Genomic DNA, 26,105 nt, shown 5'->3' with positions numbered 1-26,105 from the left:
ATTATTTAGGGAAAATTCCCTGTAATGAAGGAAAAGTACAAATCCCATTATCAAACAAGACCATGTGTTCGATGAAGAATATTATGAAATGATAGAAGAATTGAAGCATTTAATTCAATGCAGTTGTCATCTTTTGTAAAGAAAAATATTTCTTGTAGACATATTTTGTTACGTTAAAAATGAAGGTTCATATAAACAGGATATTTAATATTTTTTCTTAAATTAGTAGAAAAAGCCTAAATTTTTTTCCAGATTATTTTATAAATCTGGATAAGAAGGCACCGAGTTAGATGTCTGGGTTTGAAATAACACCTATAAATACAACCTTGAAACTTGTATAACTGTGCATGTATATGGTACCAGAAACTTCCCTAATTCAAAAGAACTCATTTTACAATATATGCCAGTGCTTACCCATTGGAATTTCTTGGTCCTTCTACATTTTCTCTTTCATTTAATTCAGTTGTGTCATCTTCCTTTGATTCACTTACTGATGCTAAAGCACTGGAATTTTGTAAATCTCTGCCTGAGGTGTTGTCTGTTGGATACTGTTCTTTTTCCTCATCTTCTTCTTCTTCTTCCTCTTCTGTAGCTGGCTGATTCAAAGACCTTTGTTTATCATGGAAAAGACTAACCATGCCATTTTCATGGAAGGGCTGTCTTGGTGTTTGTTCACTTATCTCATCTTCCGTTTTATTGTAGGAGAGGTTATCATAACCTTTGGGCTTATCGTCAAAGTGTACAGATACACCAGTGATATTTTCCGCTGAAGAAATCTTTGGAGATATCTTTTTTCTCTCTTGCATTGTTTCATCATCAGTATAGGCCAAGTTCGTAAAACCTGAAGGCTCATCTTCATAATGCTTATTCACATGTGGAGTGTTGAAAGACATGGATGACATACTGTTTTGTGGCATGTACAGAGCTTTTGAAGTGTCTATTTCTTCCTCTGTACCTGGTAAATTCTTATAAGGTATTTGCCTATTCTCTATAGATTTTCTACTTTGACTTATTTCATCCTCTTCCTCAACCACCAAATCAAGATCTTCAAAACCTCTCTGATTTTGTTTTTTTCCAAAGAAGTGTATGGCAGCACCAACTGCATAAAACAGAAAGGAAAAAAAAAATTAATAATAAAATAAACTCACAATATAAACTCACTCATGCAAACCGGTAAACTAAAATTGATCACGACATAATGGAACAACACAAAATTCTTTTCATGGGATTACAGGAAATTAGAAACACTGATGAGGATGCCTTGGAATCTCAAGGGTACAGTCTTTATAAAACTGAGCTCGATAGCTGCAGTCGCTTAAGTGCGGCCAGTATTCAGTATTCGGGAGATAGTAGGTTCGAACCCCACTGTCGGCAGCCCTGAAAATGGTTTTCCTTGGTTTCCCATTTTCACACCAGGCTAATGCTGGGGCTGTACCTTAATTAAGGCCACGGCCGCTTCCTTCCCACTCCTAGCCCTTTCCTATCCCATCGTCGCCATAAGACCTATCTGTGTTGGTGTGACGTAAAGCAACTAGAAAAAAAAAAAAAATCTTTATAAAGGTATATCCGGGAAGAGAGTGATGAAGAATGTCCCACAATTTGGAACAGGATATTTGGTCAGCCTTAAAATAATAAACTCAGTTCAAGAATTCAAATCACAGTCTCCACGACTCTCAACGCTCCCCTTAAAGGCATCTAATAAAATCTATACTACAACCTGTGTCTGAAAAGTTTGGTGAATGTCTCATGAAATAAAGACAATGTAAGTTACACACAAAACTCCTTTACTCCGTTAACTACAACACACTTTTGACAGCAACTGTAAAGCTGCTGGAAGCTGGCAGGAAATGCTTCTTTTGGAATCTCCCGGAGAACTCTTGTCACACATTGACGGATACCTGCTACACTGTTGAACCAGTGGCCTTTCATGGCTAATTTAAGACGGGGGAACAAAGAAAAATCTGCCAGCACCAAATCCGGAAAATACAGAGGGTGTGGAAGAACAGTCACCTGGCGTTCAGCGAGAAACTGGGTCATGGGGGTAGCAGTGTGCGGACGGGCATTGTCTTGGAGGAGCGTCCACTGTCCACTCCAATACAGTTCAGGCCAAACCCGTTAATGCGTTGCAGTAGCCGTTTCAAAACTCCCTCATAGAATCCTGCGTTGACAGGTTGTACCCTGGGGTAGAAATTCAAGATGAATGACACAATTGCTGTTGAAAAAGTCAATCAGCATTGTCTTAATCTTGGACTTTGTGCGCCGACTTTTCTTGGGAGGCGGAGAGGACGCTGAACAGCATGCCATTGATTGTCTCTTGGTCTCTGGATCATACTGGTAGCACCACGACTCGTCTCCTGTAATGATGGTTTTCAATACCTCTGGATTTTGGTCACAAACGTCAATGAAATCTCCCGACATTTCCATCTGAGTTTGCTTCTGCTCGTCTGTCAGCTTGTGCATTACAAACCGGGCACAAATCTTCCACTTTTTCAAATGTTCGTGAACAATGATCCTTCACTGTCATTGCCTACACCCACTTCATCTGCTATCATTCGTAAGGACAGTCACCGATCATTCGCAAGCATCTGTCGCACTCGTTCGAGGTTGTCTGGAGATGTGCTTGTGGTTGGTCGACCCGAATGCGCCTCGTCCTCAACACCTTCCTTTACACCTTGAAAGCATTTAAACCAGTCAAAAATTCACTTTTTATTCACTGCTTGAGCATGGTAAACTTGCACTAACATTGCGTGTGTTTCCGTTGCCGTTTTGCCTAGGTGGAAGCAAAACGTCATGTTAACGCATTGCTCTGTTTTGCACTCCATTGAACAATGACATGAGTCAGTCCTCACACTGATTCCGTGCGATGTGTTGCAGCGTTCAACTCTGTTTAACTATATAATGGCGTATGGCCTCCGGAGAGGCCTGGTGGAGGTCTTTTTCTAGTAAACGGCCTATTAGGCGACCTGCATGTCTGTGAAGATGAGGGCCCTACCTAGGATGATTTCTAATGTTGAATACGCCACACACAACCAGCTCCCGAGCCATTGGAATTAACCAATTAAGGTTAAAATCCACGACTGGGCTGGGAATCGAACCTGAGACCCTCTGAACCGAAGGCCAGTACGCTGACCATTCAGCCAACAAGTCGAACAACCGTTTAACTGTATTGAGTTGACCATTAGGGGCATTTGGTGTAATTTCTTGCAATGCGTGTGCACGAGCGCATCGTCCAAACTAGCACGGTGTACAAACTAGGAAACCATTCACCGAACTTTTCAGACACAGGTTGTATAATAAATGCACATGCTCCCACTAATGATAGAAACAACTCCTCAAAAGACCATGAGGAAACAGAAGAATTTTGGGACGTATTGGATCAGAGCATAGATAACATCCCCAAACACCATGTAAAATTATTAATAGGCAACTTCAACGGTCAACTAGGCAGAGAAAGAAAATACCGTGACATCATCAAAAAATGGCCAGCACACAAGAAAACAAATACAAATGGACAGCGAGACTAGCTGACCTGTGTAGAAACCATAACTTAATTTCAAAATCTACATGTTTTAAGAGAAAACCTCAAAAATTCAAAACGTGAAAACACGCTGACTGCACTAAAGGAGAATGAACTGGATCACATCTGCATGGACAAATACCACAACCAAGAGATCTATAATGTCATAGTCCTTTGAGGAGTAGACACAGGTTCAGATCACTACGTAGTTAAAATGAAAATTTACTCACTCCCCAGAGGAGACAACAAAAACAAGCCCCTGAAACTGAAAGGAAAATAGATCCTACCCAGCTAATCAACAATGAAAATGACCAAAAAGCAACTGAAAAAATCAAAATCACAGATAAACTTGAAGACTTAGTACACAACCTTAAACAAATTGCAGAAGACCTGGCTCCAATTAAACCACTAAAAAACACCAGTGATGGAACAGTGAATGTGATGAAACAGAGGAGAAAAGACATCAGGCATGGCTATTACATCAGTTCCAAAAATCAGAAATATCCTATCAAAATCTAGTAAAACAGAGAAAAGAAACTACCCAAGTCTTAAGAAGAATAACAGGACAGTATCATAAGGACACACTGCAATTAATTGAAGAAGTATTCAATAAAACTCAATCAAGGGACTACTACAAAACATTAAAACAGCTCCAAAAATATGAACCCCCAACTCTACTGATGAAGGATGAAAATGGTAAGCTGGCTCATAACAATAAAGACAATGCAAAAATTCTGGGTAAATATTTCAACAAGATTCTAAATTGTGAGGAAGAACCTACAGAACTCCTTCATTTGAACACCAACACCCCAATAAAAACACTGCCAGAGAACATCAGCTGTTCCCCCCACAATAAAGGAGGTCTACCAAGCTCTGAATAAATTAAAAAACTACAAAGCGCCAGGAGAAGATCAGACCTTTGCAGAAATCTGAAAATATGCCGGAAGATCAGCAAAGTTGCCCTCCATCAACAACTTGTCTCTATCTGGATTAAAGAAGAACTGCCGGAACACTGGACAACAGCCCTTATTCACCCACTGCACACAAAAGGAGACAAAACTGACCCTAATAACTACAGGGGAATCTCATTCCTAGACATAACTTACAAAATATTTTCAATAATCATCCTTAATAGGATAAGTTTACAACTTGAGAAAGAACTAGGAGAATATCAAGAAGGTTTCAGACCCTAGAGGAGCTGTCCTGATCAGATCATGAGTCTTAAGTTGATAATGGACTATAACAGGAGAAGAAACAGAGATATGGTGATAACATTTGTAGATTTCAAGAAAGCTTTCGATTGCATCCATAGAGAATCTCTGTTTAAAATTTTAAGACACCTTAGACTACAACCCAAATTAATAAACATGATAAAATTGACTCTCACAAACACCAAATCAAAAGTGAAGTTTATGGGTGAAACATTAGAGTCGATTGATATTAAAACTGATTATGGCAGGGAGGTGGGTTCTCACCACTATTATTTAATTGTGCTCTAGAAATGGTAATGAGGGAATGGTTTAGAAAAAATCACCAAAAATAAAGATTGGACAAAAAATCAAAACAAATTGCCTGGGTTTCTCCAACAATTTAGCATTACTAGCAGTGGACATAAAAGAAGCAAAAACCCAGATATCAGAACTTCAAAATATTGCAAAAAAAAATTGGCCTCAAAATATCATTTGAAAAACAGAAATTATGTCCCAGAAACCAAAAGAAGTTCCCATAAATGGTAATAAAATCAAAATAGTAACTCAATTTAAGTATCTTGGAGAGGTAATAAAACATAACCTAAATGAAAAAATCTCAATCCAAACAAGAAATAGATTAGCTAAAGCACAAAAATTAACATGGGATATCTACAAAAAGAAATGTCTATCAATAAATGCAAAAATAAAACACTACAACACAGTTATAAAACCGGAAGCTACATATGCAGCAGAAATACTTTTTCACCTGAATAAACAATCAAAGACTGACAGACTTCAGAAAATTGAAAGTAGTATTAGAAGAACCTGCATCAACAAAAAATACCAGAAAGATGGACAGTGGCGGATAATACCTAACAAAGTCGTGTACAAAGAGCTAGAACCCATTACAGATACTATGCGTAAGAGGAGGCTGAGATTCTTTGGACAGATCATGAAAATGCAGAATTCAAGACTTCTGAAACAACTAGTACAACACAATCTCATCTTAAAAAATACCACAATAGGATGTAAATGGATCAGAGAAGTAAGAAAGGATCTGAAGGAAATAGGTCTTACAACAGAAGACACCACAAATAAGATAAAATTGAATACAGAACTCAAAAATACAAACCTCCCCTTTACTCTTACACGAAACAAACCAACAACGCACATATTTTCAACCAAGGAAAGGGCACGAAGATTGGAGCGTCTGAAAAAGTACTGGGAGGACCGCAAAGCCCGAACAATCTCTTCAAAGTGACCTGAAAGATGGACTGACTAAAGTGATTCTATGCGGTCATAAAAGAGTAATAATAATAATAATAATAATAATAATAATAATTAGCTGAAACCCGCCGAGACATGACGGTCAATGGCGTAAATATCTATTGAAAAATTTCCTTATATACGACATTTTTGTACTTTAGTTTTTACAATTTTCTTTATGTCGTACGGACACAGATAGGTATTACCGCAATGATGGGATAGGAAATTATTAGAAGTGGGAAGGAAGCACCTGTGGCCTTCATTAAAACACAGCTGCAGTTTTTGCCTGGTGTGAAAATGGGAAACCACGACAGTGGCGTTCGAACCCACTATCTCCCGAGTGCAAGCTGATAGCTACGTGACCCAAATTATGCAGCCACTTGCTCATTGCATTCCTTGTAAAATTCGTACATTTTGGCACTATTGAAACTTTAAAATATCACTCTCTGGACATTGCAACATTTAACTGGCCATGGCTGAAAACTGGCTGAGGTGACCTACATGTTTATCAGATGTCGTTTAGTCAATTTGAGGGATTAGAGCTCTCTGTCCAGTTTTATCTCCACTTACTATTTCCAAATCTAAACCATTTTCATACATACTTCTTAGAATTAGGCCCTAATTTGGTTCTGTTTTGGAGCCGTTGGGAAATGTTCTGATATGTAAGCCATAACTATGGCTCTAATTCTTTGGAATATAAATATGTGTAGGCAAAACATTAATTCGAATGAATCAAAGAATTATGCAAAAAAATGAAGTAGCTAGCTTTCATCTTCGGTATTAATTTGTTGACGCTAGTGTATGGTTTTGAACTACCAGTTATAAGCCCAATGACTTTCAAATAATTTAAGAATGGTAACTTTCAAGAAAATGACATCATCTCTTTCAGAAGTGAACGTCTTGCTATAAATTTAAATCACAATATCATGTGCTAAAATTCTGGTTTGTAGTTCTGTAACATTTGATCCGTCACCATCTACAGAGGAGTAGTCACTGTTATGGATTTTTTGCAAAAAGTTAGTGAATTTTATTTTACTTGGTTTTCCACGTATGTTATTATATAAGTGGCATGTTTTGAAGAAGGGTCGAAGAGGAGACTGTTTAATATAATTATAATAATTGTTTGGCGATAAGCGTGCAGCAAAACAGGCAAAACCTTTATGAAATCTCCCTCAAGAACAATAATTTTTGCACCAGAAGGAATGGAATGTCATTACCTATGATATAATTTAGAAGACAAATTTCACACATTAACGAATCACTATTTGCCATTGGGGCTTTATCTCTTATTGAAACGTGCTTATCAAATATTGTCAGCTGCTTTGGAATTTAATTTCAATACAGATACCGAACTCTCATTTAAATTTAGAGGAATTTTGAATGTAATGTGCACTGTTCAACAGCTGGGTAGTAGAACAGTGGACTCCTGTCCATGAAGTACAGTACAGTTGACCAGTAAGACACTGACTGAGCATGCGTGCCTACTCCTCTTCCACTTCCCCTATGATGCTTGCTGCTCAGCGCTCTCACGGTTCAGGTGGGCTTGAAGTATTGGTGAACCAAATAGCCAATCAGAATGCTATTTTTCTTTTATAATTTGAAAATATACAGCAAGAAATTTTTATGCTTTTAAAGACACTCTGCAAATCTATAGGCCAAGAGCTTTCATCAGAATCATCAATCAGTTCAGCCACTCTCTCAGACTCGATGCAACAGAAATCAGCCTATTGTTTTAAATATATAGATGATAATAATAATAATAATAATAATAATAATAATAATAATAATAATAATATCATCTCAAAAAGAGATTACTCAATGAAGATTTTAAATGTACATTTACAACTCTGATACTACAATGGACCTTGGATCTTTCTGTTCACATTAAGAGAAAATATTGTAAATATTTTGTATTATTCTCAATGATATAGTTGTAGGTTAAAGTGTGTGAAAAATTCTGAGCTAAATGTAAAACTTGAAGAAAATTGTTGCAAGTATGATATTAAAAAGTTTCTACGGTAAAAGTGATGCTAGTTGAGAAGTGACTCAATTAGACTGAATGCCTGTTATGATATAAAACTAGAATAGTAGGACTATTTCTAATGTTTGGGCTAAGTTATTTCTCAGGATGTTTTACAGGTGTGAGAGTTGGGTACTTTTTGAATATCTTATCCATAATCTGGAGGCAACATACTTGAAAGTATTGACAATATTACATGATATAAGTAGATGGACAATATAATTGTAGAGTATTTGAGAAGATACAGGCTAAGTTAAAGAGCTGTCTGCATTAAGCTATTGTAGTGAATTGCTGTCAGTGGTTGGTGTGAGGCAAATAAAGGAAAATAGATCGGCTGTAGAGAGTAAAAAAAGCAATGGAAGATTGTGAGACTGATAGTTAATTTCAAAATAAGTAGCATTGACACAGAGGAGATCGTAATATGAGATACGGATAGATCCTATTGCAACGATGGGATAGGAAAGGCCTAGGAGTGGGAATGAAGCGGTCATAGCCTTAATTAAGGTACAGCCTAAGTATTTGCCTGGTGTGAAAACGGAAAACCATCTTCAGGGCTGTCGGCAGTGGGGTTGGAACCCACTATCTCCCGGATGCAAGCTCACAGCTGGTCGTTTTCCATTTTTACACCAGGTAAATGCTGGGACTGTACCTTAATTAAGGCCATGGTCACTTCCTTCCAACTCCTAGGCCTTTCCTATCCCATTGTTGCCATAAGACCTATCTGTGATGGTGCAACGTAAAACATCTTGTAAAAAAAAAATTAATTTCTCACACGTAATATAATTGTTATTCACACTATGCAGCACTCCACAACTGTAAACTACTGTACTTAGAGAAATCTGAAATGACAGTTTATTTCACATTCCCCCTCATAGACAGAGAAACACACAAAGATCTAATTGCATAGACATTCTCTGCTATAGTTGGAATATATGAAAATGCATCAAAACAAGAAAGGGCTGTTTTAGTTTTAAGCAGCTGTCTGATAGCTGCAGAATTGCCATTTACATCCTTCTGGTATGCACACTACCTAGTTCTTTCTGGATTTTCATAGCTGCCAAGTTCCAAAAGTTGCTCAACAAACCCACCCTGTTAAATACACAGTTATAAACACACTTCCTTGCTATGCTTACACAATAAGATTCAATTTTTATGTGCCAGTAACAGATATTCCTAATTACTTCTGTACTTGGATTGTCATAATACCAAGAGGAAAGGACATCTCTGGGGTTTGAAAAGGCAATCGTAATGGAGAGATATATATCGTTAACGAGAGTATCGTTAAATCAAGAGGAATTTTACATTGATTTAATGGAATTCATGCCGGGAATGGAATGCTTTATCATTACGGATGAGAATATTGTTGTATAAATAATCATTATATGGAGATTACACTATATCTTGAAAACTTTAGCATCTGATGTTACCTAAGGTGAATGATATGTAAGCATATTTTATAGAGTCTTACAGGAAATTAAAGATAATTCTTTATGATTTTTAGAACTGAAAACTTATTTTGTTACTAGTTGCAAAGCAAAGTCATCTTTGTATAGCCCATAAAGGCTTTTAGAGGAGTGGAATGTAAAGGTTCTCGATATCTGTAACCTCAGCACTACATGACATAAAGTAGTTAGCTTAGCTGTATGCCTGGCTGCCTTTGACCACAGGAATTAACCTGGTACTCGTCTTTGGTGTCGGCTGAGTGAACTTCGGAGCTGTGTGCCTCCTCAGAATTAGAAGTCTTGTTTCTGTTATTTCTTTTTGTCTTCCCAATAGGAAATCAAACCCATACACTGAACATGCTTTTCAATCCCTAATTTGCTGCCAATAATGTACAAAATTCTTTAAAGCCTTCTTTCACCATAGGTACTGATTCATCAATGCTCAACAATACCTGTACAATACAAAGGGTAATTTATTTACAAACTTAAAATATAAATACTCATGCAGTATGTAGGCCTACAATACAAGCCACACTGAACCATTATTATTCCACACTAAATTTTACTGTATCATTCACCACTGCTAGGAGTCTTCCATTGTGCTAAATTTCTAGTTACCATATGATATGATTGTTGGATGCCTTGTTAAGTAAATTGTAGTGCAATATCTACTATTAAACCCTAATTTCTTATTTTCTTCCATATAGCATCAAATTGAATAGCATTGTGATAATCCTGTATATCATTTAAGTACTTACATCCAGTTGGTGGTCCATATTTAGGTACAGTGTCCAGCTGAGCAGCAATGGAACTCCTTCCCTCCAAAACATCATCTGTAGACGAATCTGCTCCGGGAGATTTTGGTGGAATGTAAGAAGCTGTTATTAAGTCTGGTTCATAAATGACAGCAGGATCATGTGGATATATTTCTGTAACTCTGGGTGTCTGTTCATATGGCTCGTCATCCTTCATCCTGGAAGAAAGAAATGTGAATTAGAGCAGTGGTTTCTGAAGTTTATCAGTTGGCAGAGATCTAAGCCATTATTCAAACTTTCCATGTATCACTCAAATTTTAATCCAGTCATAAAAAGAAATGAGTTAATTAAAGTATTTTTCTTAAGACTTCATACAATGTGTATTGGATCTACATGTTAATAGCTTTTGTACCGGATCTACATGTTAATAATTTTTGTACCGGAGGTACACCCACCCCGTGCATTTAAATTAAGCACCTTGGAGAATGCCATATGAAATATAAACCTTGCAACAACTAGTACAAGAAGTTTGAACATTTCTCAACAGATGTTGCTACTATAAACTTATGTTGTGGCCTCTGGTGTAAAGATGAACTATTAAAATTCTAGATAAATTTTGTAGGCAAAGGTTTCCTAAACTGGAATGTTTAGAGTTTGTTTTGATGTTCGAAAGTTATCAACACTTTTGACTCTTCCCACCAACTTAAGGCGTTGGCAAATCAAAAATTTTGTACATTTATTTATTCACCAATGACAACATTTTAATATTTATTTTATTATCCAATGAGAATTGGGGGTGTGTCGGGCCCTTGGCCCAGAGTTTACTGGAACCTTCTCCTCTGCTATAAAAGCTGGCACTTTTTCAACCAGGTTGTCTTAGTGATTGCTCCAGTCTAGAGTGTGTTTGTAACAGAGGTGGGGGCTGCCTCTTTGGGAGTTCCACCAGCTCAAGGTAATGGCAGATCCAGTTTAAAATGTGATAGTCTTTCAAAGCTAGCTTGAGAGGAAGGTTTCAAATCTATAGTAATGTAACTTCATTTTCTAAAATGTAAATTTCAAACTTTAAATGTAAATCTCAATCAGGCTGAAAGGACTTAACCAAAATCAGGGAATAGAGAGTGAGGTACCCTCTCGTATTCTCTCTCAACTTGATTTTGAAGTGACTATAATTTTAGAACCTTTTCTATCCTGTAATTTCCTGTAACTTAAATGTTTTTCTCCATCTAGTCACCTCCGAAGTATAGGCTTAGTCTCTGTAACATCAGGCCATAAGCCCAAATACAGTTTTATGCATTTAATGTAAATTTTAAGGAGCGCAAGTGTTCACCTCCTCACCATTTTGGTTTTTGGGGCCAGTAAATTTACCTTTTGTTTTTACCAAAGGCCTTGTAAAATGGGTACTTGTTAACCCTGTTAAACTCTATTAATTTCATGTTAAAGATATCAGACTGTTGAGCATTTAAGACAGAGTATACTGTTTAATTTTGTTAAATGTAGGTTGTGCCTTTGATAGGCCTGGAAAGTGTGAATTTTTGGAAATAGTTTCCTAAGTGTAAATTTGTAGAGCAAAGATGCTCTCACTAATGGTGTAAAGGAAATTGGGAGCAGTTGTGCTCAGGTAAAAACTGTAATTGGGTGCTTCAAGCTCAGCCTATAAAACTTTTATCTGATTATTTTAGACCTCTCTAAAAGTATTTTTCAAGCTTATGAGCTAACTTTTGTAACAGATTGTTAATTACTTGACAAAATATTAAGATTTGAAAAAAAAAAAAAAAAAAAAAAAAGGAAACGTCATGGAAAGAAATAAAAACTGCCAATTTTAAAGTTTTAATTCAATCTTTCAATTTTAGTATATCAACCCATTCATGCCGGCACCTTCTTTCACCTCTGTGATCCACCATATTTCCGTAACAATTTTATAACATACTAGCAGTTACCCGCGGCTTTGCTCACGTGGATTTCGTAAAATAATAAAAGTAGTCATTCCTCGGTACTGTACTAAGACATTATCTGAAAATCCTTAAAGTATAAACATTCACTGACAAATTGAGTTTCATTTACCCCGGATATTCTTTGTAAACCACGTTTATGTTATTGCCTTTTGGAGCTAAGATGACCATGCAACATAGAACTGTACATATGAGAAACAGTCTTCTCTCAAATTGAGAAAAAAATGTTTATTTTTAAAGTAGATTCCAAATATCTATCTCCACGTCATAACATTTTCAGTTTTTGACATAGGCTATAAGAATCTCCACAAAAATAATTTAACCCCTTTATCAGTCCTTCCCATTTTCCGAAAACACAAAGAAATACATGTTCCTTTACTTTTAAAGGAGATTCCAAATACTAATTTTTGCACCTGTAATATCATCAGTTTGTGAGATATAAGCATCCTCATTAAAAATTATTCACTTCTTTTCACCCCCCCGTTAACTGCCCTTTCCGAAAACAAATATTACGTGTTCCTGTATTTTTAAATGACTTTCCAAATACCAAGTTCCATGTCTGTAACATGTTAAGTTTTTGACATATACTATAGATATACCGGTACTCATTTTCAAAATTCACCCACTTTTTCAATTCTTTTCAACCCCTTAAGTGGATTTTCTGAAAACAAAAAAGTACGTGTTTCTTTATTTTTAAAGAAGATTCAAAATACAGTACCAACTTTCACGTCTGTAACATCTTCAGTTTTTAAGATATAAGTATCTTCATAAAATGAATTCAACTTCTTTTCCCTTTTTTCCACTCCATCTCCCTTTTAGTGGACTTTCCGAGAACAAAAAATCGTGTTTCTTTATTTTTAAAGGAGATCAAAATACCAACTTTCACATCTGTAACATCTTCAGTTTCCGAGATATAAGTATCCTCTTAAACAGGATTCAACTCCTTATTTACTTATTTTCACCCCCCTCCTCCCCCCCAAGGTGATTTTCCGAAAACGAAGTAATTCGTGTTTATTTTTATAGGAGATTCCAAATACCATGTTCCATGTCTGTAATATCTTTATCTTTTACAGATGTAAGTATCCTCATACAAATAATTCAACGAATATTTCAATTCTTTCCCCTTGTAAGTGGATTTCCAAAAACAAAAGAAGACGTGTTTCTTTACTTTTAAAGAAGATTCCGAATACCAATTTTCAGGTGTGTAACATCTTTTTTATTTGAGATATAAGTATCCTCTCAAAAAGAATTAAACCTCTTTTTCACCCCATCGCCCTTATTTTGATTTCACCCCCAAAATGCGTGTTTCTTTATTTTAAAGGAGATTCCAAACACAGATTTTCACGTCCGTAACCATCAGTTTTCAAGTCTGTATCATGTTAAGTGTCTGAGATATATTGTAGGCCTAGATATATTTTTTTAAGTTCCACCACGATGGTCACTCCCGTTCACCCCCTATTCATTGGATTTTTCGAAAACAAAAAATACATGTTTCTTTATTTTAAAAGAGATTCCAAATACCAATTTTCATGTCTGTAACATATTCAGTTGTTGAGATATAAGTATCCTCCTAAAAGGTATTCAACAATTTTTTTCCCTTTTTCACCCCCCTTAATGGGATTTTGCGAAAACAAAAAAAAAAACAACATGTGTTTCCTTATTTTTAAAGGAGATTCCAAATACCAAGTTGCACTTCTGTAAACTTTTATGTTTTTGAGATATAGATACTCTCATTTAAAAATTTCACCTCCCTTTTGAGCCCCTTAGCAACAAAAAAATATGTGTTTCTTTTTTAAAGGAGATTATAAATACCAATTTTTACATCTGTAAACCTTTAAAGTTTTGAAATATAGATACACTAATTTTAAAATTTTCGAAAAATTCACCCCGTTTGTCACTTCTGTTTAACCCCCATTAATTGTATTTTCCAAAAACAAAAAATACATGTTTCTTTATTTTTAAAGGAGATTCTAAATACCAATTTTCATGTCTGTAACATCTTCAGTTTTTTTGAGATACAAGTATCCACATTAAAGTCATTCAACCCATTTTTCACCCCTCCTAGTGGGATTTTCCGAAAACAAAAAATACGTGTTTCTTTATTTTTAAAGGAGATTCCAAACACCAAGTTTCATGTCTTTAAACAGTTCAGTTTTTGAGATATATACACTCATTTTTAAAATTCATCACCCTTTTCACCCCCTTAGCGACAGAATATCCAAAAATCCTCCCTTAGCGAGCACCTACATTGTAATATGAATATACTCCCGAAATTTCATTCCATTGTGTCCAGTAGTTTTGGCTTGGCGATGATGAATCAGTCAGTCAGTCAGTCAGGACAAGTTATTTTATATATATATAGATACTAGCAAGATACCCGTGCTTCGCTACGGTATTATAATGAAATTTATAATTGAATGCTTAACGTTTTATACATAATCTGCCGAAATTCACGATCTAACTCGTTTTCTGAGAGAATCTGCCAAAATTCGTGATCTGACTCGTTTTCTGAGAGATTACGGCAAAGTTCCTCCCATTTTTCAAACTTTCTTTCCAGCAATTGATTTCGTACTTCCCGGGCTAGGTCCAGGTATTCCACCTGGTCAGTTGGGTCCCTAAATCTTGGCCATACTTTCATATAAGCATTTTTAATATGGATCAAGTCCTTGAGGAGATCCGGCATAGTGTCGTCTTGGGTGCTTTGGCGGTACTGAACCTGCTGCCGAACTGCAATCGTAGTCATTACCCAGCCAAGACCCGTTTCCAGTACGGTCCGCACATTTTGACGATGGTCCAGAACACTATTATTATTATTATTATTATTATTATTATTGATGGCCTGGAACTTACAGCAAGATGCAAGACCGCTACTTGGCAGTAAATTACATCTGCTGGCATTGTCATTGCTGACAATGTGACCAGCACCATCGTCGCGCGTAGGCAAGTGCGCGAGATTTCTGGCTACACGAATGATATACTTCCATGTGTTATTGACCTTATTATAGAGGTGAACAATTGCACGGTCAATTTCATTCTTATCCTTTATTTCAAATGTGTTTCAATTTTCATTTGTATGCCAGGAGAATCTACTGTAATCTAACTTTATGTTCTCCAAAGGAAAAGATGGTTCTTGAAAACCAACCCAGGAAAGATTAAAAATGATCAATTTATGATCAGAATAAGTACATTATGAACAGTAAAATAAGTTGGTCTCAACTCCTTTTTTACCCCACCGCCGTTAAGTTGATTTATCTCCCCCCCCTCCGCCAAATATAGAAGGCGTGTTTCCTTATGTTTAAAGAAGATTCCAAATACCAATGTTCACATCTGTTACCTTCAGTTGTGACATATAAGTCATCATCATAATCAACATCGCTGACCAACTCCAGTTTCCCAGGTGTGGTGTGGTATACGAGCCCTTTCCATTTTGTTCTATCCATGAACCATTCTTCGTTCACAATCCACTCCCAATCCTGACCTCTCTCCTCTACATCCTTCTTCACTAAGTCTGTCCATTTTTCTCTAGGTCTGCCCACTGGTCTCCTTCCCCTGATTTCTCTTTCATACTCCTTTCTTGCAGACCTGTTGGCACTCATTCTTTTTCACATGACCAGACCACTTCAGTCTTGCCTTTTGGAACTTCTGGAGTAAGGAGTCTTCTAGTCCTGTGTCTTCTCTGACTTTAAAGTTAAAAATTAAATAATTGAAAAAGAGGTTCAACCTATTCAATACATAAGAGAAAGAAATGTAGTGATTACATTCTTATTTAATAGTAACTATAAATGGGACCGGTTTCGACCCTAGTCCAGGTCATCGTCAACCGTTCAAAACATAAAAACATGTAAAACAATGCATATGAGAAAGAAAAAGATTAAGTGAACTCTGGATCGGTATAAGATGAAATATAAATTAACGATGGGGGTAGAAATTGTGAGTCACTTAAAAGAAAACAGTACGTAATATTAAGAATGGTAGTATACCGATCCAGAGTTCACTTTTATTTCTTTTATGTATATTAACTACGTCTGTTTGTTTTAAAGTTAGTAGTAGTTTGTGTGTGTGGCTTAAGATGAACTCTGTTATTTTTCTCATTCAACGGATCGATTGGGTATTTGTTTACTGTGATCTTGAGAAAAATAATAATAATAAAGAAAGAAGAAAAATACCAATTTTCAGTTCTTCTGTGATATGTATCCTCATTAAAGGCATTCAAACCTTTCTTCACTCTTTTTCACCCCTCCTGTTGAGATTTTCCAAAAACAAAAAATACGTGTTTCCTTATTTTTAAAGAAGATTCTAAATACCAAGTTTTACATCTGTAAACTTTCAAAGTTTTGGGATATAGATACACTCATTTTAAAATTTCACCCCCCTTTTCAACCCCTTATCGACGGAATATCAAAAATCCTCTTTTAGCAAGCACATGCATGTTAATATGAATGTATCCCCAAAATGTCATTTCTTTATGTCCAGTAGTTTTGGCTCAGCGGTGATGAATCAGTCAGTCAGGACATGTTATTTTATATATATAGATATACACTCATTTTAAATATTCACCCCCCTTTTCACCCCCCGCATTAATTGGATTTTTCAAAAACAAAAAATCCATGTTTCTTTATTTTTAAAGGAGATCCCAAATACCAATTTTCAGGTATGTAATATCTTCATTTTCTGAGATATAAGTTTCCTCATTAAATGCATTCAACCACTTTTCACCCTTCCTATTGGGATTTTCCGAAGAAAAAAAAGTGTTTCTTTATTTTTAAAGGAGATTCTAAATACCAATTTTTACATCTGTAAACTTTAAAAGTTTTCAGATATAGATACACATATTTTAAAAATTCACCCCCTTTCCAACCCCCCATTAATTGGTTTTCCAAAAAAAAAAAAAAAAAAAAAAAATGTGTTTCTTTATTTTTAAAGGAGATCCCAAATACCAATTTTCAGGTCTCTGATATTTTCAGTTTCTGAGATATAGGTATCCTCATGAAAGGTATTCAAACATTTTTTCACCCTTTTTCACCCCTCCTATCGGGATTTTCCAAAAACAAAAAAGTCGTGTTTCCTTATTTTTAAAGAAGATTCTAAATACCAAGTTTTACATCTGTAAACTTTTAAAGTTTTGAGATATACACACATTTTAAAATTTCACCCCCTTTTCACCCCCTTAGCGACGGAATATAAAAAAATCCTCTCTTAGCGAGCACCTACATGTTAATATGAATCTATCCTCAAAATTTCATTTCTTTATGTCCAGTAGTTTTGGCTTGGCGATGATGAATCAGTCAGTCAGGACATGTTTTATATATATATAGATGAGTGTAACAGATTTTGATGGGATATTGCTTGTATCAGTAGCTTTTGAGAAGATTCTTTTTAAATCTATTGCTTAATGTTTCACTAACTTGTATAGATTTTCAGTGATGATATAGGTGAGTGCTAGGACTGCACAGGTAAAGACAAATTGAACTACAGCCCTTTAATTTGCCCTTTGTGAAAGTGGGGAACCACAGAAGACCATCTTCAAACCTACCAGCAGTGGGGTTTTAAGCTCACCATCTCCCAAATGCAAGCATATGGTTACTTGACCATTACAAAGTAGCCAAACACTTTAACATGTTGAAAGTTTGGTCTAATGTTTTCCTCAGTAATGACCTATGAAAGGAGTCTCTAGGTGCATGCACATTTATATATTCCTTGAGGTCTTAGTATTCCCATGCCATGAACCTACTATGCTGGCGTAGCAGGGCGAGAGGTGATACTCCCACGTGGTGTGTCCCAGGTGGCGGATAGGGGGGTCCTAATCGGCTTGCCAGCAGACTTGAGCGGAATAAAATAGCTCTCACGGACCAAACACAAAACCCCCTGTGGTTGGGGGATGCAGACGAAGAGTACACCTATGGTATCCCCTGCCTGTTGTAAGAGGTGACTAAAAGGGGTGACGAAGGGAGGATTGAATTAGAACCATGAGTACTTGTAATTAGTATCATCATGCGGGCAACACCATGCCTCCTTTTCCTCTCCTTGGACTATTTGAGCCTGTTTTCTTTCCTTTGAATCCTTCCATTTTTAACACTTTCTTTCTCAAAATCTCTCTCTCTCTCTCTTGCTCTCTCTCTGTTGCTTCTTCTTCCCTTATGTTGTTTATTTCCAAATCTTTCTTGACTTCATGACATCTTGTTCCAAAGATATTTGAAGATCTGTTTGGTTAACCCATTGTCATCCATTCTGTATAAATGACCAAAAAATATCAACTGCCTCTTCTGCATTGTTTTTGTTATGTTTTCTATGTTCTGGTATATTTCATCATTACTTCTTGATTTCCAGATTTCTGTAGTTCTTAGTGGACCGAGTATTTTTTGTATAATTTTTCTTTCCAGTACCTACTTCTAATTTATTTAGCTTGTAATTCAGTACTAGACATTCACTAGCATATTATTATTATTGTTGTTGTTGTTATTTGTGGCTATTCCTAGACTGTTGTATCCCTTGTAAGGCAGACCTTCCAACAAGGGTGGGCAGCATCTGCTGTGTATAGGAACTGCATGTTTTTGTAGTGGAGGACAGTGTTGTATGTCATGTGTAAGTTACAGGAATGCTGGAGAGAGTACAAATACCCAGTCCCTGAGCCAGAGGAAATAACTATTTAAGGTTAAAACTCTCCAACCCGACCAGGAATCAAATCCAGGGCCATGTGAACCAAAAGCAACTAAGCTGACCATTCAGTCAAGGAGCCAAGCATTATATACTGTATGTTTGTTTGTCCAACCCTTGTTCCGTTTCTCTACGGGGTCGATAATGAGGTGAGATGAAATCTGTTGTGGAATTTTTTTTTAATGACCGGGATACTCTTCCTCACGTCAGCCTCATCAGAGGAGTTAATGCGATGAAATGAATGACGTGATATATGATAGTCGGAAGGGAGAGGGTAAAACCCGGTGTCAGCACGTAGCCTACTCCTGTCAAATATCACCAAGGGGACTGCTCAGGGCTTAACGTCTCCTTCTGATGGACAGATCACCATCAACAGCGTAATATGCCCTCACTCCATATGAGAACTGCAGAAAAGTTTGGAATTTAATCCAGGGTTTTGGCATGCAAGGGGGCCGAAGGGGTAGTATGTTGTCCTATGGGTTCAATTCTTTATGGTGGAAGTGTACTAATAAAGCACAAGAAATGCCATTTATTCCTACCAAGTCCGATACATGCATGTCCACGCCGTGGCCCCTGGGCAACGGGTACACTGCGTGTACACGGCTAAGTCATGTAAGGGCGAAAAAGCGAGTTCCCAACGCTTCAAAATGGGGACTCGCCAGCTAAGGGAGACAACCCCAAAAGAAAACATCGGCCCTCCAGGATTGCTGGGGGTTGGCGTTGGGCTGACAACCCAATCTGTAAAATACTCTCGTTATGAAATCTGAAGAAGAAATAGCCGGCCTGACCTTTTTAAGAGGAAAGAATGGGGAAACTTCTTCAGAAGGCCAAGGCCCACAAACGGCTGTCACACCAGTGATGATGATGATGATGATTTTGGCATACAATGCAGTGATTAGAAATTGTATACCACCACCTCTCCTACCCTGCTGGCCACCATTCCAATGGTGAAATTTTTTCGACCAACGGGACTCGAACCGGCTAACCACAGTGTCAGACCGATCAGACTTCAATGCCTTAATCATCATGGCCACCAGGCAGGCACATTATATACTATATATTTATCTATATATACAAAAGAAAAGGAAAAGTACAAGTCTTACTTCTTGTATACTCTGAAGGGTTGCCAATACCAGATGAATCCAAGGAACAACGTAAACAACACAATAACACCGATGGATATTCCAACCCAGATGAGTAGAGTGGTTTCATCATCGGGCACATCGTACACCTGAAAACATATATTTTATTCTCACTTTGAGGTATACAATATATATGCATAACATATATACTGAGTTAATAACCGTATGACAGTGTTAAATGACTTTTTACAACAAATAAAACAGGCAGTGCAGTGTGCTTTAAATGTTGATGAGATGTGACATTTCAACTACAGAGCAAGTTTCATTGTGTTTTCATGTTGTATATAATATTGTTTGCAGATAACAGAGTTATTTCTTGGACTATACGAAACAGATTCAATAACTATCAAGTAATTCTGCTATGGGTGCCATACACTGGAACCATACTCTAATTGGGGTCTTACCAGAGATTTATGTGCCCTCTCCTTCACATCCTTAGTATAACCCTTAAATACCTACATAACCATTCAAGGAGAAGAAAGACACTGCATCTCTTGATGATTGTAACAAAACTCTTTTTTAAAATCTTTTGAAGACAAGTGCAGGGCTTTATTTTTAGCAACAGTTGACATCAGGCTGAACTATAGTGAAGTTCTGTATACCATAATTCAGGACATTCATACAAGATTTTACCTTAGAATAAGCCGTTGTCATGGTCAGTGTTATGATGGTGTTGTCAACTTAATTGGTTATTTGAATGGCTTACAGAGAAAAATAATTGACCTGAGACCATACCTGTACACTGTGTGGCTAATATTTTAAATTTAGCCATGCAAGATTCTCTACAAAACAAAATATTTTAAGATATTCTTTTAAAGCTATTTCCTATACAAAACAATCTGAAAAGTTTCTTGCAGTTCATTTCTTTTCAAGGTGTTGATGTCACACTAAGACCATTCTATCCCATGAGATGGTACATGAGGGTACATTCATAGAAAACAAGATAAGCAAACTACTGTCCTCCATTGGACGGTTTGGAAGATCTTTCCTGAATGAAAAATGAAGCCAGTGCAAAAGCAAGTGGATTTCTGTCAAAGCTAAAGCAATTGGGATTTATGTTTTTTCTGAAAATGCTCACTGTCATATTTGAAAGAGTACAAATATCGAATGCTACATTGCAGGGGAAATCCTTTCATCTATATGAAATTAAACTAAGTATAGCAAATTTGTTAATTCTCTGAAAATATCAGATTGTGAATTCACACACTGGGAAAAAGTGAAACCAAGAAAAGAGGACTTGGACAAGACCGTTCAACTGACCAGTTTACCTAGTCTTTTCTTAAATGTTTTCAAAGAACCCAGAAATTTATTGACAATTTCCCTCAATAAAATGAATACCTAACCTCACAAAGGGGCTAAGCGTGAATTTTTAAAAAAATTATATTTTGCTATAGAATGGCATTATGTGACATCTGCCATTGTGCTACAAAAGCGCCAAGTGATATTCTGACTTTTGCTGTTTGTAAGTTGCTCGACAGAGGGCATGACTGGTAAGTCAGTGAACTAATTCTTCACAAAGGTGTCAAGTAGCAATTCATTTGGCACATGAATTTTCCCACTCTGGCTTCCTGTGGCAGCTGATCTGTTGTGTTTAAGCAGTTAGTGAATGCTGTAGCTAAAAATTACTTGTGTGCACTGTAATTTATTGAATATGGAAAAAATGATAAGAGGACGAGCCTTAATGGCTCTGGCAGTGAACACTTCAACATGATATCAGCCATTATTCTACATGGAGAACCAATAAGGAATGTCTGAGTACAAATTTGAATTTGAATCTTCTTGTGAAAGCAATTAAAGAGAGGCACCCTAGTAACAGTGTAACCTACAAGTATTACCTGAAGTGTTTTCTTCAAAAATTTCCAGATTTGAAATTTTATAGACTGAGGAGTGACACCTGTAAAAGGTGTGATAAACTTCAGAACAAAGTGTGTCTCGAAAGGTCACCCAATAATGAGGCAGTTATGGCAGAACTTGAACTGTGTTTGAGTCATCAGTAAATGGACTGTTTTGATGCAGCTCTCCATGCCACCCTATCCTGTGCTAACCTTTTCATTTCTACGTAACTATTGCATCCTACATCTGTAATCTGCTTGTCATATTCATTCCTTGATTTACCCCTACCGTTCTTACCACCTACACTTCCTTCAAAAACCAACCGAACAAGTCCTGGGTGCCTTAAGGTGTATCTCTTCGTTCGTGATTCTATCTGTCCATCTCACCTTCAGCGTTCTTCTGTAACACCACATTTCAAAAGCTTCTATTCTCTTTCTTTCTGAGCTAGTTATCGTCCATGTTTCACTTCCATATAATGCCACGCTCCACATGAAAGTCTTCAGAAACATCTTTCTAATTCCTATATCAATGTTTGAAGTGAGCAAATTTCTTTTCTTAAGAAAGCTCTTCCTTGTTTGTGCTACTTCCTTCTTTACTTCTGCTATCATTAGTTATTTTACCACTCAAGTAACAATATTCATCTACTTCCTTTAAGACTTAATTTCCTAATCTAATATTTCCTGCATCACCTGCCTTCGTTCGACTGCACTCCATTACTTTTGTTTTGGACTTATTTATTTTCATCTTGTACTCCTTACCTAAGACTTCGTCCATACCATTCAGCAGCTTCCCGAGATCTTCTGCAGTCTCAGATAAAATAACAATATCATTGGCAAATCTCAAGGTCTGTATCTCCTCTCCTTAGATTTTGATTCCCTTTCCAAATTCCTCTTTGATTTCCTTTACTGCCTATTCTATGAAAACACTGAAAAGGAGGGGGGGACAAACTGCATCCTTGCCTCACTCCTTTCTGGATTGCTGCTTCTTTTTCAAAGCCCTCGATTCTTATTGTACTGGGAGGTACACCTCAATGCCGCACGTTCAAAATAAGTGCCCTTATAAATTACCCTATCGATCAAAAGGCGAAACTGATAATACCTGAACTTGGAACTCTAATCGGAAGATGTCACCACTGAAAAATTAAGGAATAGTGTTATTGTGAAGTTTCCTAATCTGATTGAATTTCTCCTTGTTTTGTTTGCCATTCATCAAGAAGTTTGGACATTCTTCCACAGATGACACTACAAAAAACTCTGATCATGCACTCTGGTACAAAGTGAAAGAACTTGTAACTAAAAGAAGTTTCATATTCCTAGGTTTTCCATAACTGAATCTATGTTCATTTATTTTTGGGTTGGCAACACTTCCTTTTCTTTCCGCCAGTTTTGAATCTGGCCAATGAAAAATTTCTGTAATTAATTTTCAACCTATCACAGGCTTCTTGTTCGATTTTGAGTGTAACTTTGGAGCTCAACCAATAAAATTGAGGGGTGTGTCCGGATTAGCCCAGAATCCTCTTGAACTTTCCCTGAGGGTATATAAACTGCGGATTTTCATGTTTCTTTGTCTATTGATCGCCGTTGCTGCTGAGAGTGTGTGTTAAAGCCTCTTCCTTCGGCCAGCAGAACATCTACAAGGTATCATCATCATCATCATCATCATCATCATCATCATTTCCCTTTATCCAGCTGTAGCCGGGTAGGGGCAAATATGGTTCCTCTCCACTTTCTTCGGTCTTTCCACCACTCCTCCTCCAACACTGTGTCCCAGTCCAGGTTTCTTTCTATAATGCTGTGTTGGGTGGTATCCTTCCATCTCAATCGTGGTCGTCCACGGCCTCTCCTTCCTTGGATTTGCATTTCCATCACCTATTTTGGCATTGTTTCGTCGCTCATTCGCTTTATGTGCCCAAACTATCTTAGTTGGCTCTTCTCTATTCTATCATTCATTTTTTTCCACTCCAATTTCTTGCTGGATTTTCTCATTCCTTATTTTGTCTCTTCTACTCTTCTGTATCATACTCCTCAAGAACGTCATTTTGGCTGCCTGTATTCGACTCTCATCCTTCTTTGTCATCGTCCAAGTTTCTGCTCCGTAAGTTGTTATGGGTACATAATACATCTTGTACAAGGTAATGGCCACATAATTCTATCTTTCTTGCGGTATCTGCTAATCAATCCGAGGGGAAGGTCCGAAACTTTAATTATGTAACAGTACTTTTCTAAAATGTAACTTTTCTTTCAGCTAATGTAAAAAGTTCATAAAATCTTTAATTGTAAATCGGAGATAGAGAGTGAGTTACCCTCTCGAGCTCCCCTTCATCTTGGTTTAAGGTGGCTACGTTTTTGCAACTTTTCTTTCTGTAATGTATTAAAGTTATTTCTATTCAAGCCACCTCAGTAGTGTGGGAATAGCCCCAGTTTCATCGGCCAAGAGCCCTGTAGGATTTTATATTTCATTATCTGGAGTGCAGGGTACGCCTCCATTCAGTTTGTTTTTCAGGCCGTTTACTAAACCCGTTCTTTTTCACAAAGGCCCTGTAGGTTGGGTACTAGATACCCCTGTATTAAACTATTTCTATTAGTAAGTTGTGCCTTGAGAGGCCAGAGATTGTTAGATTTTGATGTTGCCTTGAATAGGCTGGAAGAAACTGAGAGCCTGTTAGCTCATTTCAATACTTTGTAATAATTTTGTAATATTTTGAATAGGCTGGAAGAAACTGAGAGCCTGTTAGCTCTTTTCAATATTTTGTAATAGTGAAGGGTGCCTCTGGAAGGCTTGACATTGTAATTTAAGGAGCAAGTGCTCTTGAATTAGGGGAGTTCTGCCCTTGACTAAATTATTTCTCATTTTGAATTGTAAATTTAAGCTGGTAGCTCAGAAATGTTAAAACTAGAGGCTTGAAGCCCATAATTGTTAAAGTTCTAAATCTTGGATTTCTCCAAGTCTTGTTTCAAGATTGCTAATTGTACCTGTCGTGTTGTGATTTGTTAATTTTTGAAATTCTAAAGAAATATAACCTTGTTTTTATTCAATTCTTGATGTTGTAGTTAGACCCATTCAAGCCCACACCTTCTTTTACCTCTCTCTGCATTCCACAAATAGCCCAGAACACTTATCACTGCAGACTGATTTTTATACAGATTGTAGCTAATTCTTCGTTTTCGGTATCTGATCCCAATCACCTTCAGAATCTTAAATAGTTTGGTCCAATCAACAGTATCGAATGCCTTTTCTAGATCTATGAACACCATATATGTTGCTTTGTCCTTCTTAATTCGATCCTCTAAGATCAGACGTAAAGTCAGGATTACTTCACGTGTTCCTAAATTTCTTCTGAAGCCAAATTGATCTCCTCCCAACTCAGCTTCAACTTGTCTTTCCATTCTTCTGTAAATAATACATGTTAGAATTTTGCAGGCATGAGATACTAAACTACTGTAATGGGGCAGTAGTTTTCATACTTGTCAGCACTGGCTTTCTTGGGAATAGGTATAACAACATTCTGGCAAAAATTGGATGGCACTTCTCCTGTCTCATACATATTACACACTAAATGGAATAACCTTGCCATGCTGGTTTCTCCTCAGGCAGTCAGTAATTCAGAGGAAATGTCACCAATTCCAGGTGCCTTGTTCCCATTTATGTCTCTCACAACTCTGTCAAACTCTGACCTCAAAATTGGGTCTCCCATTTCATCAGCATCAACAGCTCCTTCTTGTTCCAAAACCAAATCATCTACATCTTTACATTGATACAACTGTTGGATATGTTCCTGCCATCTTTCTCCTTTGTCTTCTTTCCCTAGAAGTGGCTTTCCATGTGAGCTCTTAATAGTCACACACCTAGATTTCCTTTCTCCAACAGTTTCCTTGATTTTCCTGTATGCAGCATCTACCTTTCCTAGGACCATACAACCTTCGACATCCCTGCACTTCTCCTTCAGCCAGTCTTCCTTAGCTACCTTGCACTTTCTGTCCACTTCATTCTTTAATTGCCTGTATTCTTTTCTGCCCTCTTCATTTCTAGCATTCTTGTATTTTCGTTGTTCATCAATCAGGTATAGTATCTCTTGAATTATCCACTGATTCTTAGTTGATCTTTTCTTCCTTCGTAACATTTCTTCAGCAGCCCTACTGACGTCATTTTTCATGACTATCCACTCTTCCTCTATTGTGTTTCCTTCAGCCTATTCATTTAGTCCTTGTGCAACATGTTCCTTGAAACAATCCCTCACACTCTTTTCTTTCAACTTGTCTAGATCCCATCTCCTTGCATTCCTTCCTTTCTTCAATTTCTTCAGATGGCATTTCATGACCAACAAGTTGTGGTCAGAG

The 26,105-nt window shown here is 37.0% G+C and overlaps 1 protein-coding gene across 2 annotated transcripts in view; it reads right to left on the bottom strand.

Annotated features, from left to right (window-relative positions):
- The window catches only part of LOC136871609 (uncharacterized), a 161,608-nt gene that overhangs the window by 10,356 nt on the left and 125,147 nt on the right, over window positions 1–26,105 (bottom strand). For both annotated transcript variants that reach the window (XM_067145064.2, XM_067145065.2), the window contains exons 8-10: window positions 19,897–20,024; window positions 10,194–10,408; window positions 415–1,099 (exon numbers count right to left, since the gene is read on the bottom strand). In XM_067145064.2, coding sequence (XP_067001165.2) covers window positions 415–1,099; window positions 10,194–10,408; window positions 19,897–20,024 — 1,028 coding nt within the window. The remainder of the gene's footprint in view (window positions 1–414; window positions 1,100–10,193; window positions 10,409–19,896; window positions 20,025–26,105) is intronic.

The sequence above is a fragment of the Anabrus simplex genome, chromosome 4 (assembly GCF_040414725.1).
Source record: "Anabrus simplex isolate iqAnaSimp1 chromosome 4, ASM4041472v1, whole genome shotgun sequence".
NCBI lineage: Eukaryota > Metazoa > Arthropoda > Insecta > Orthoptera > Tettigoniidae > Anabrus > Anabrus simplex.
This window is presented reverse-complemented; position numbering and strand designations above follow the sequence as displayed.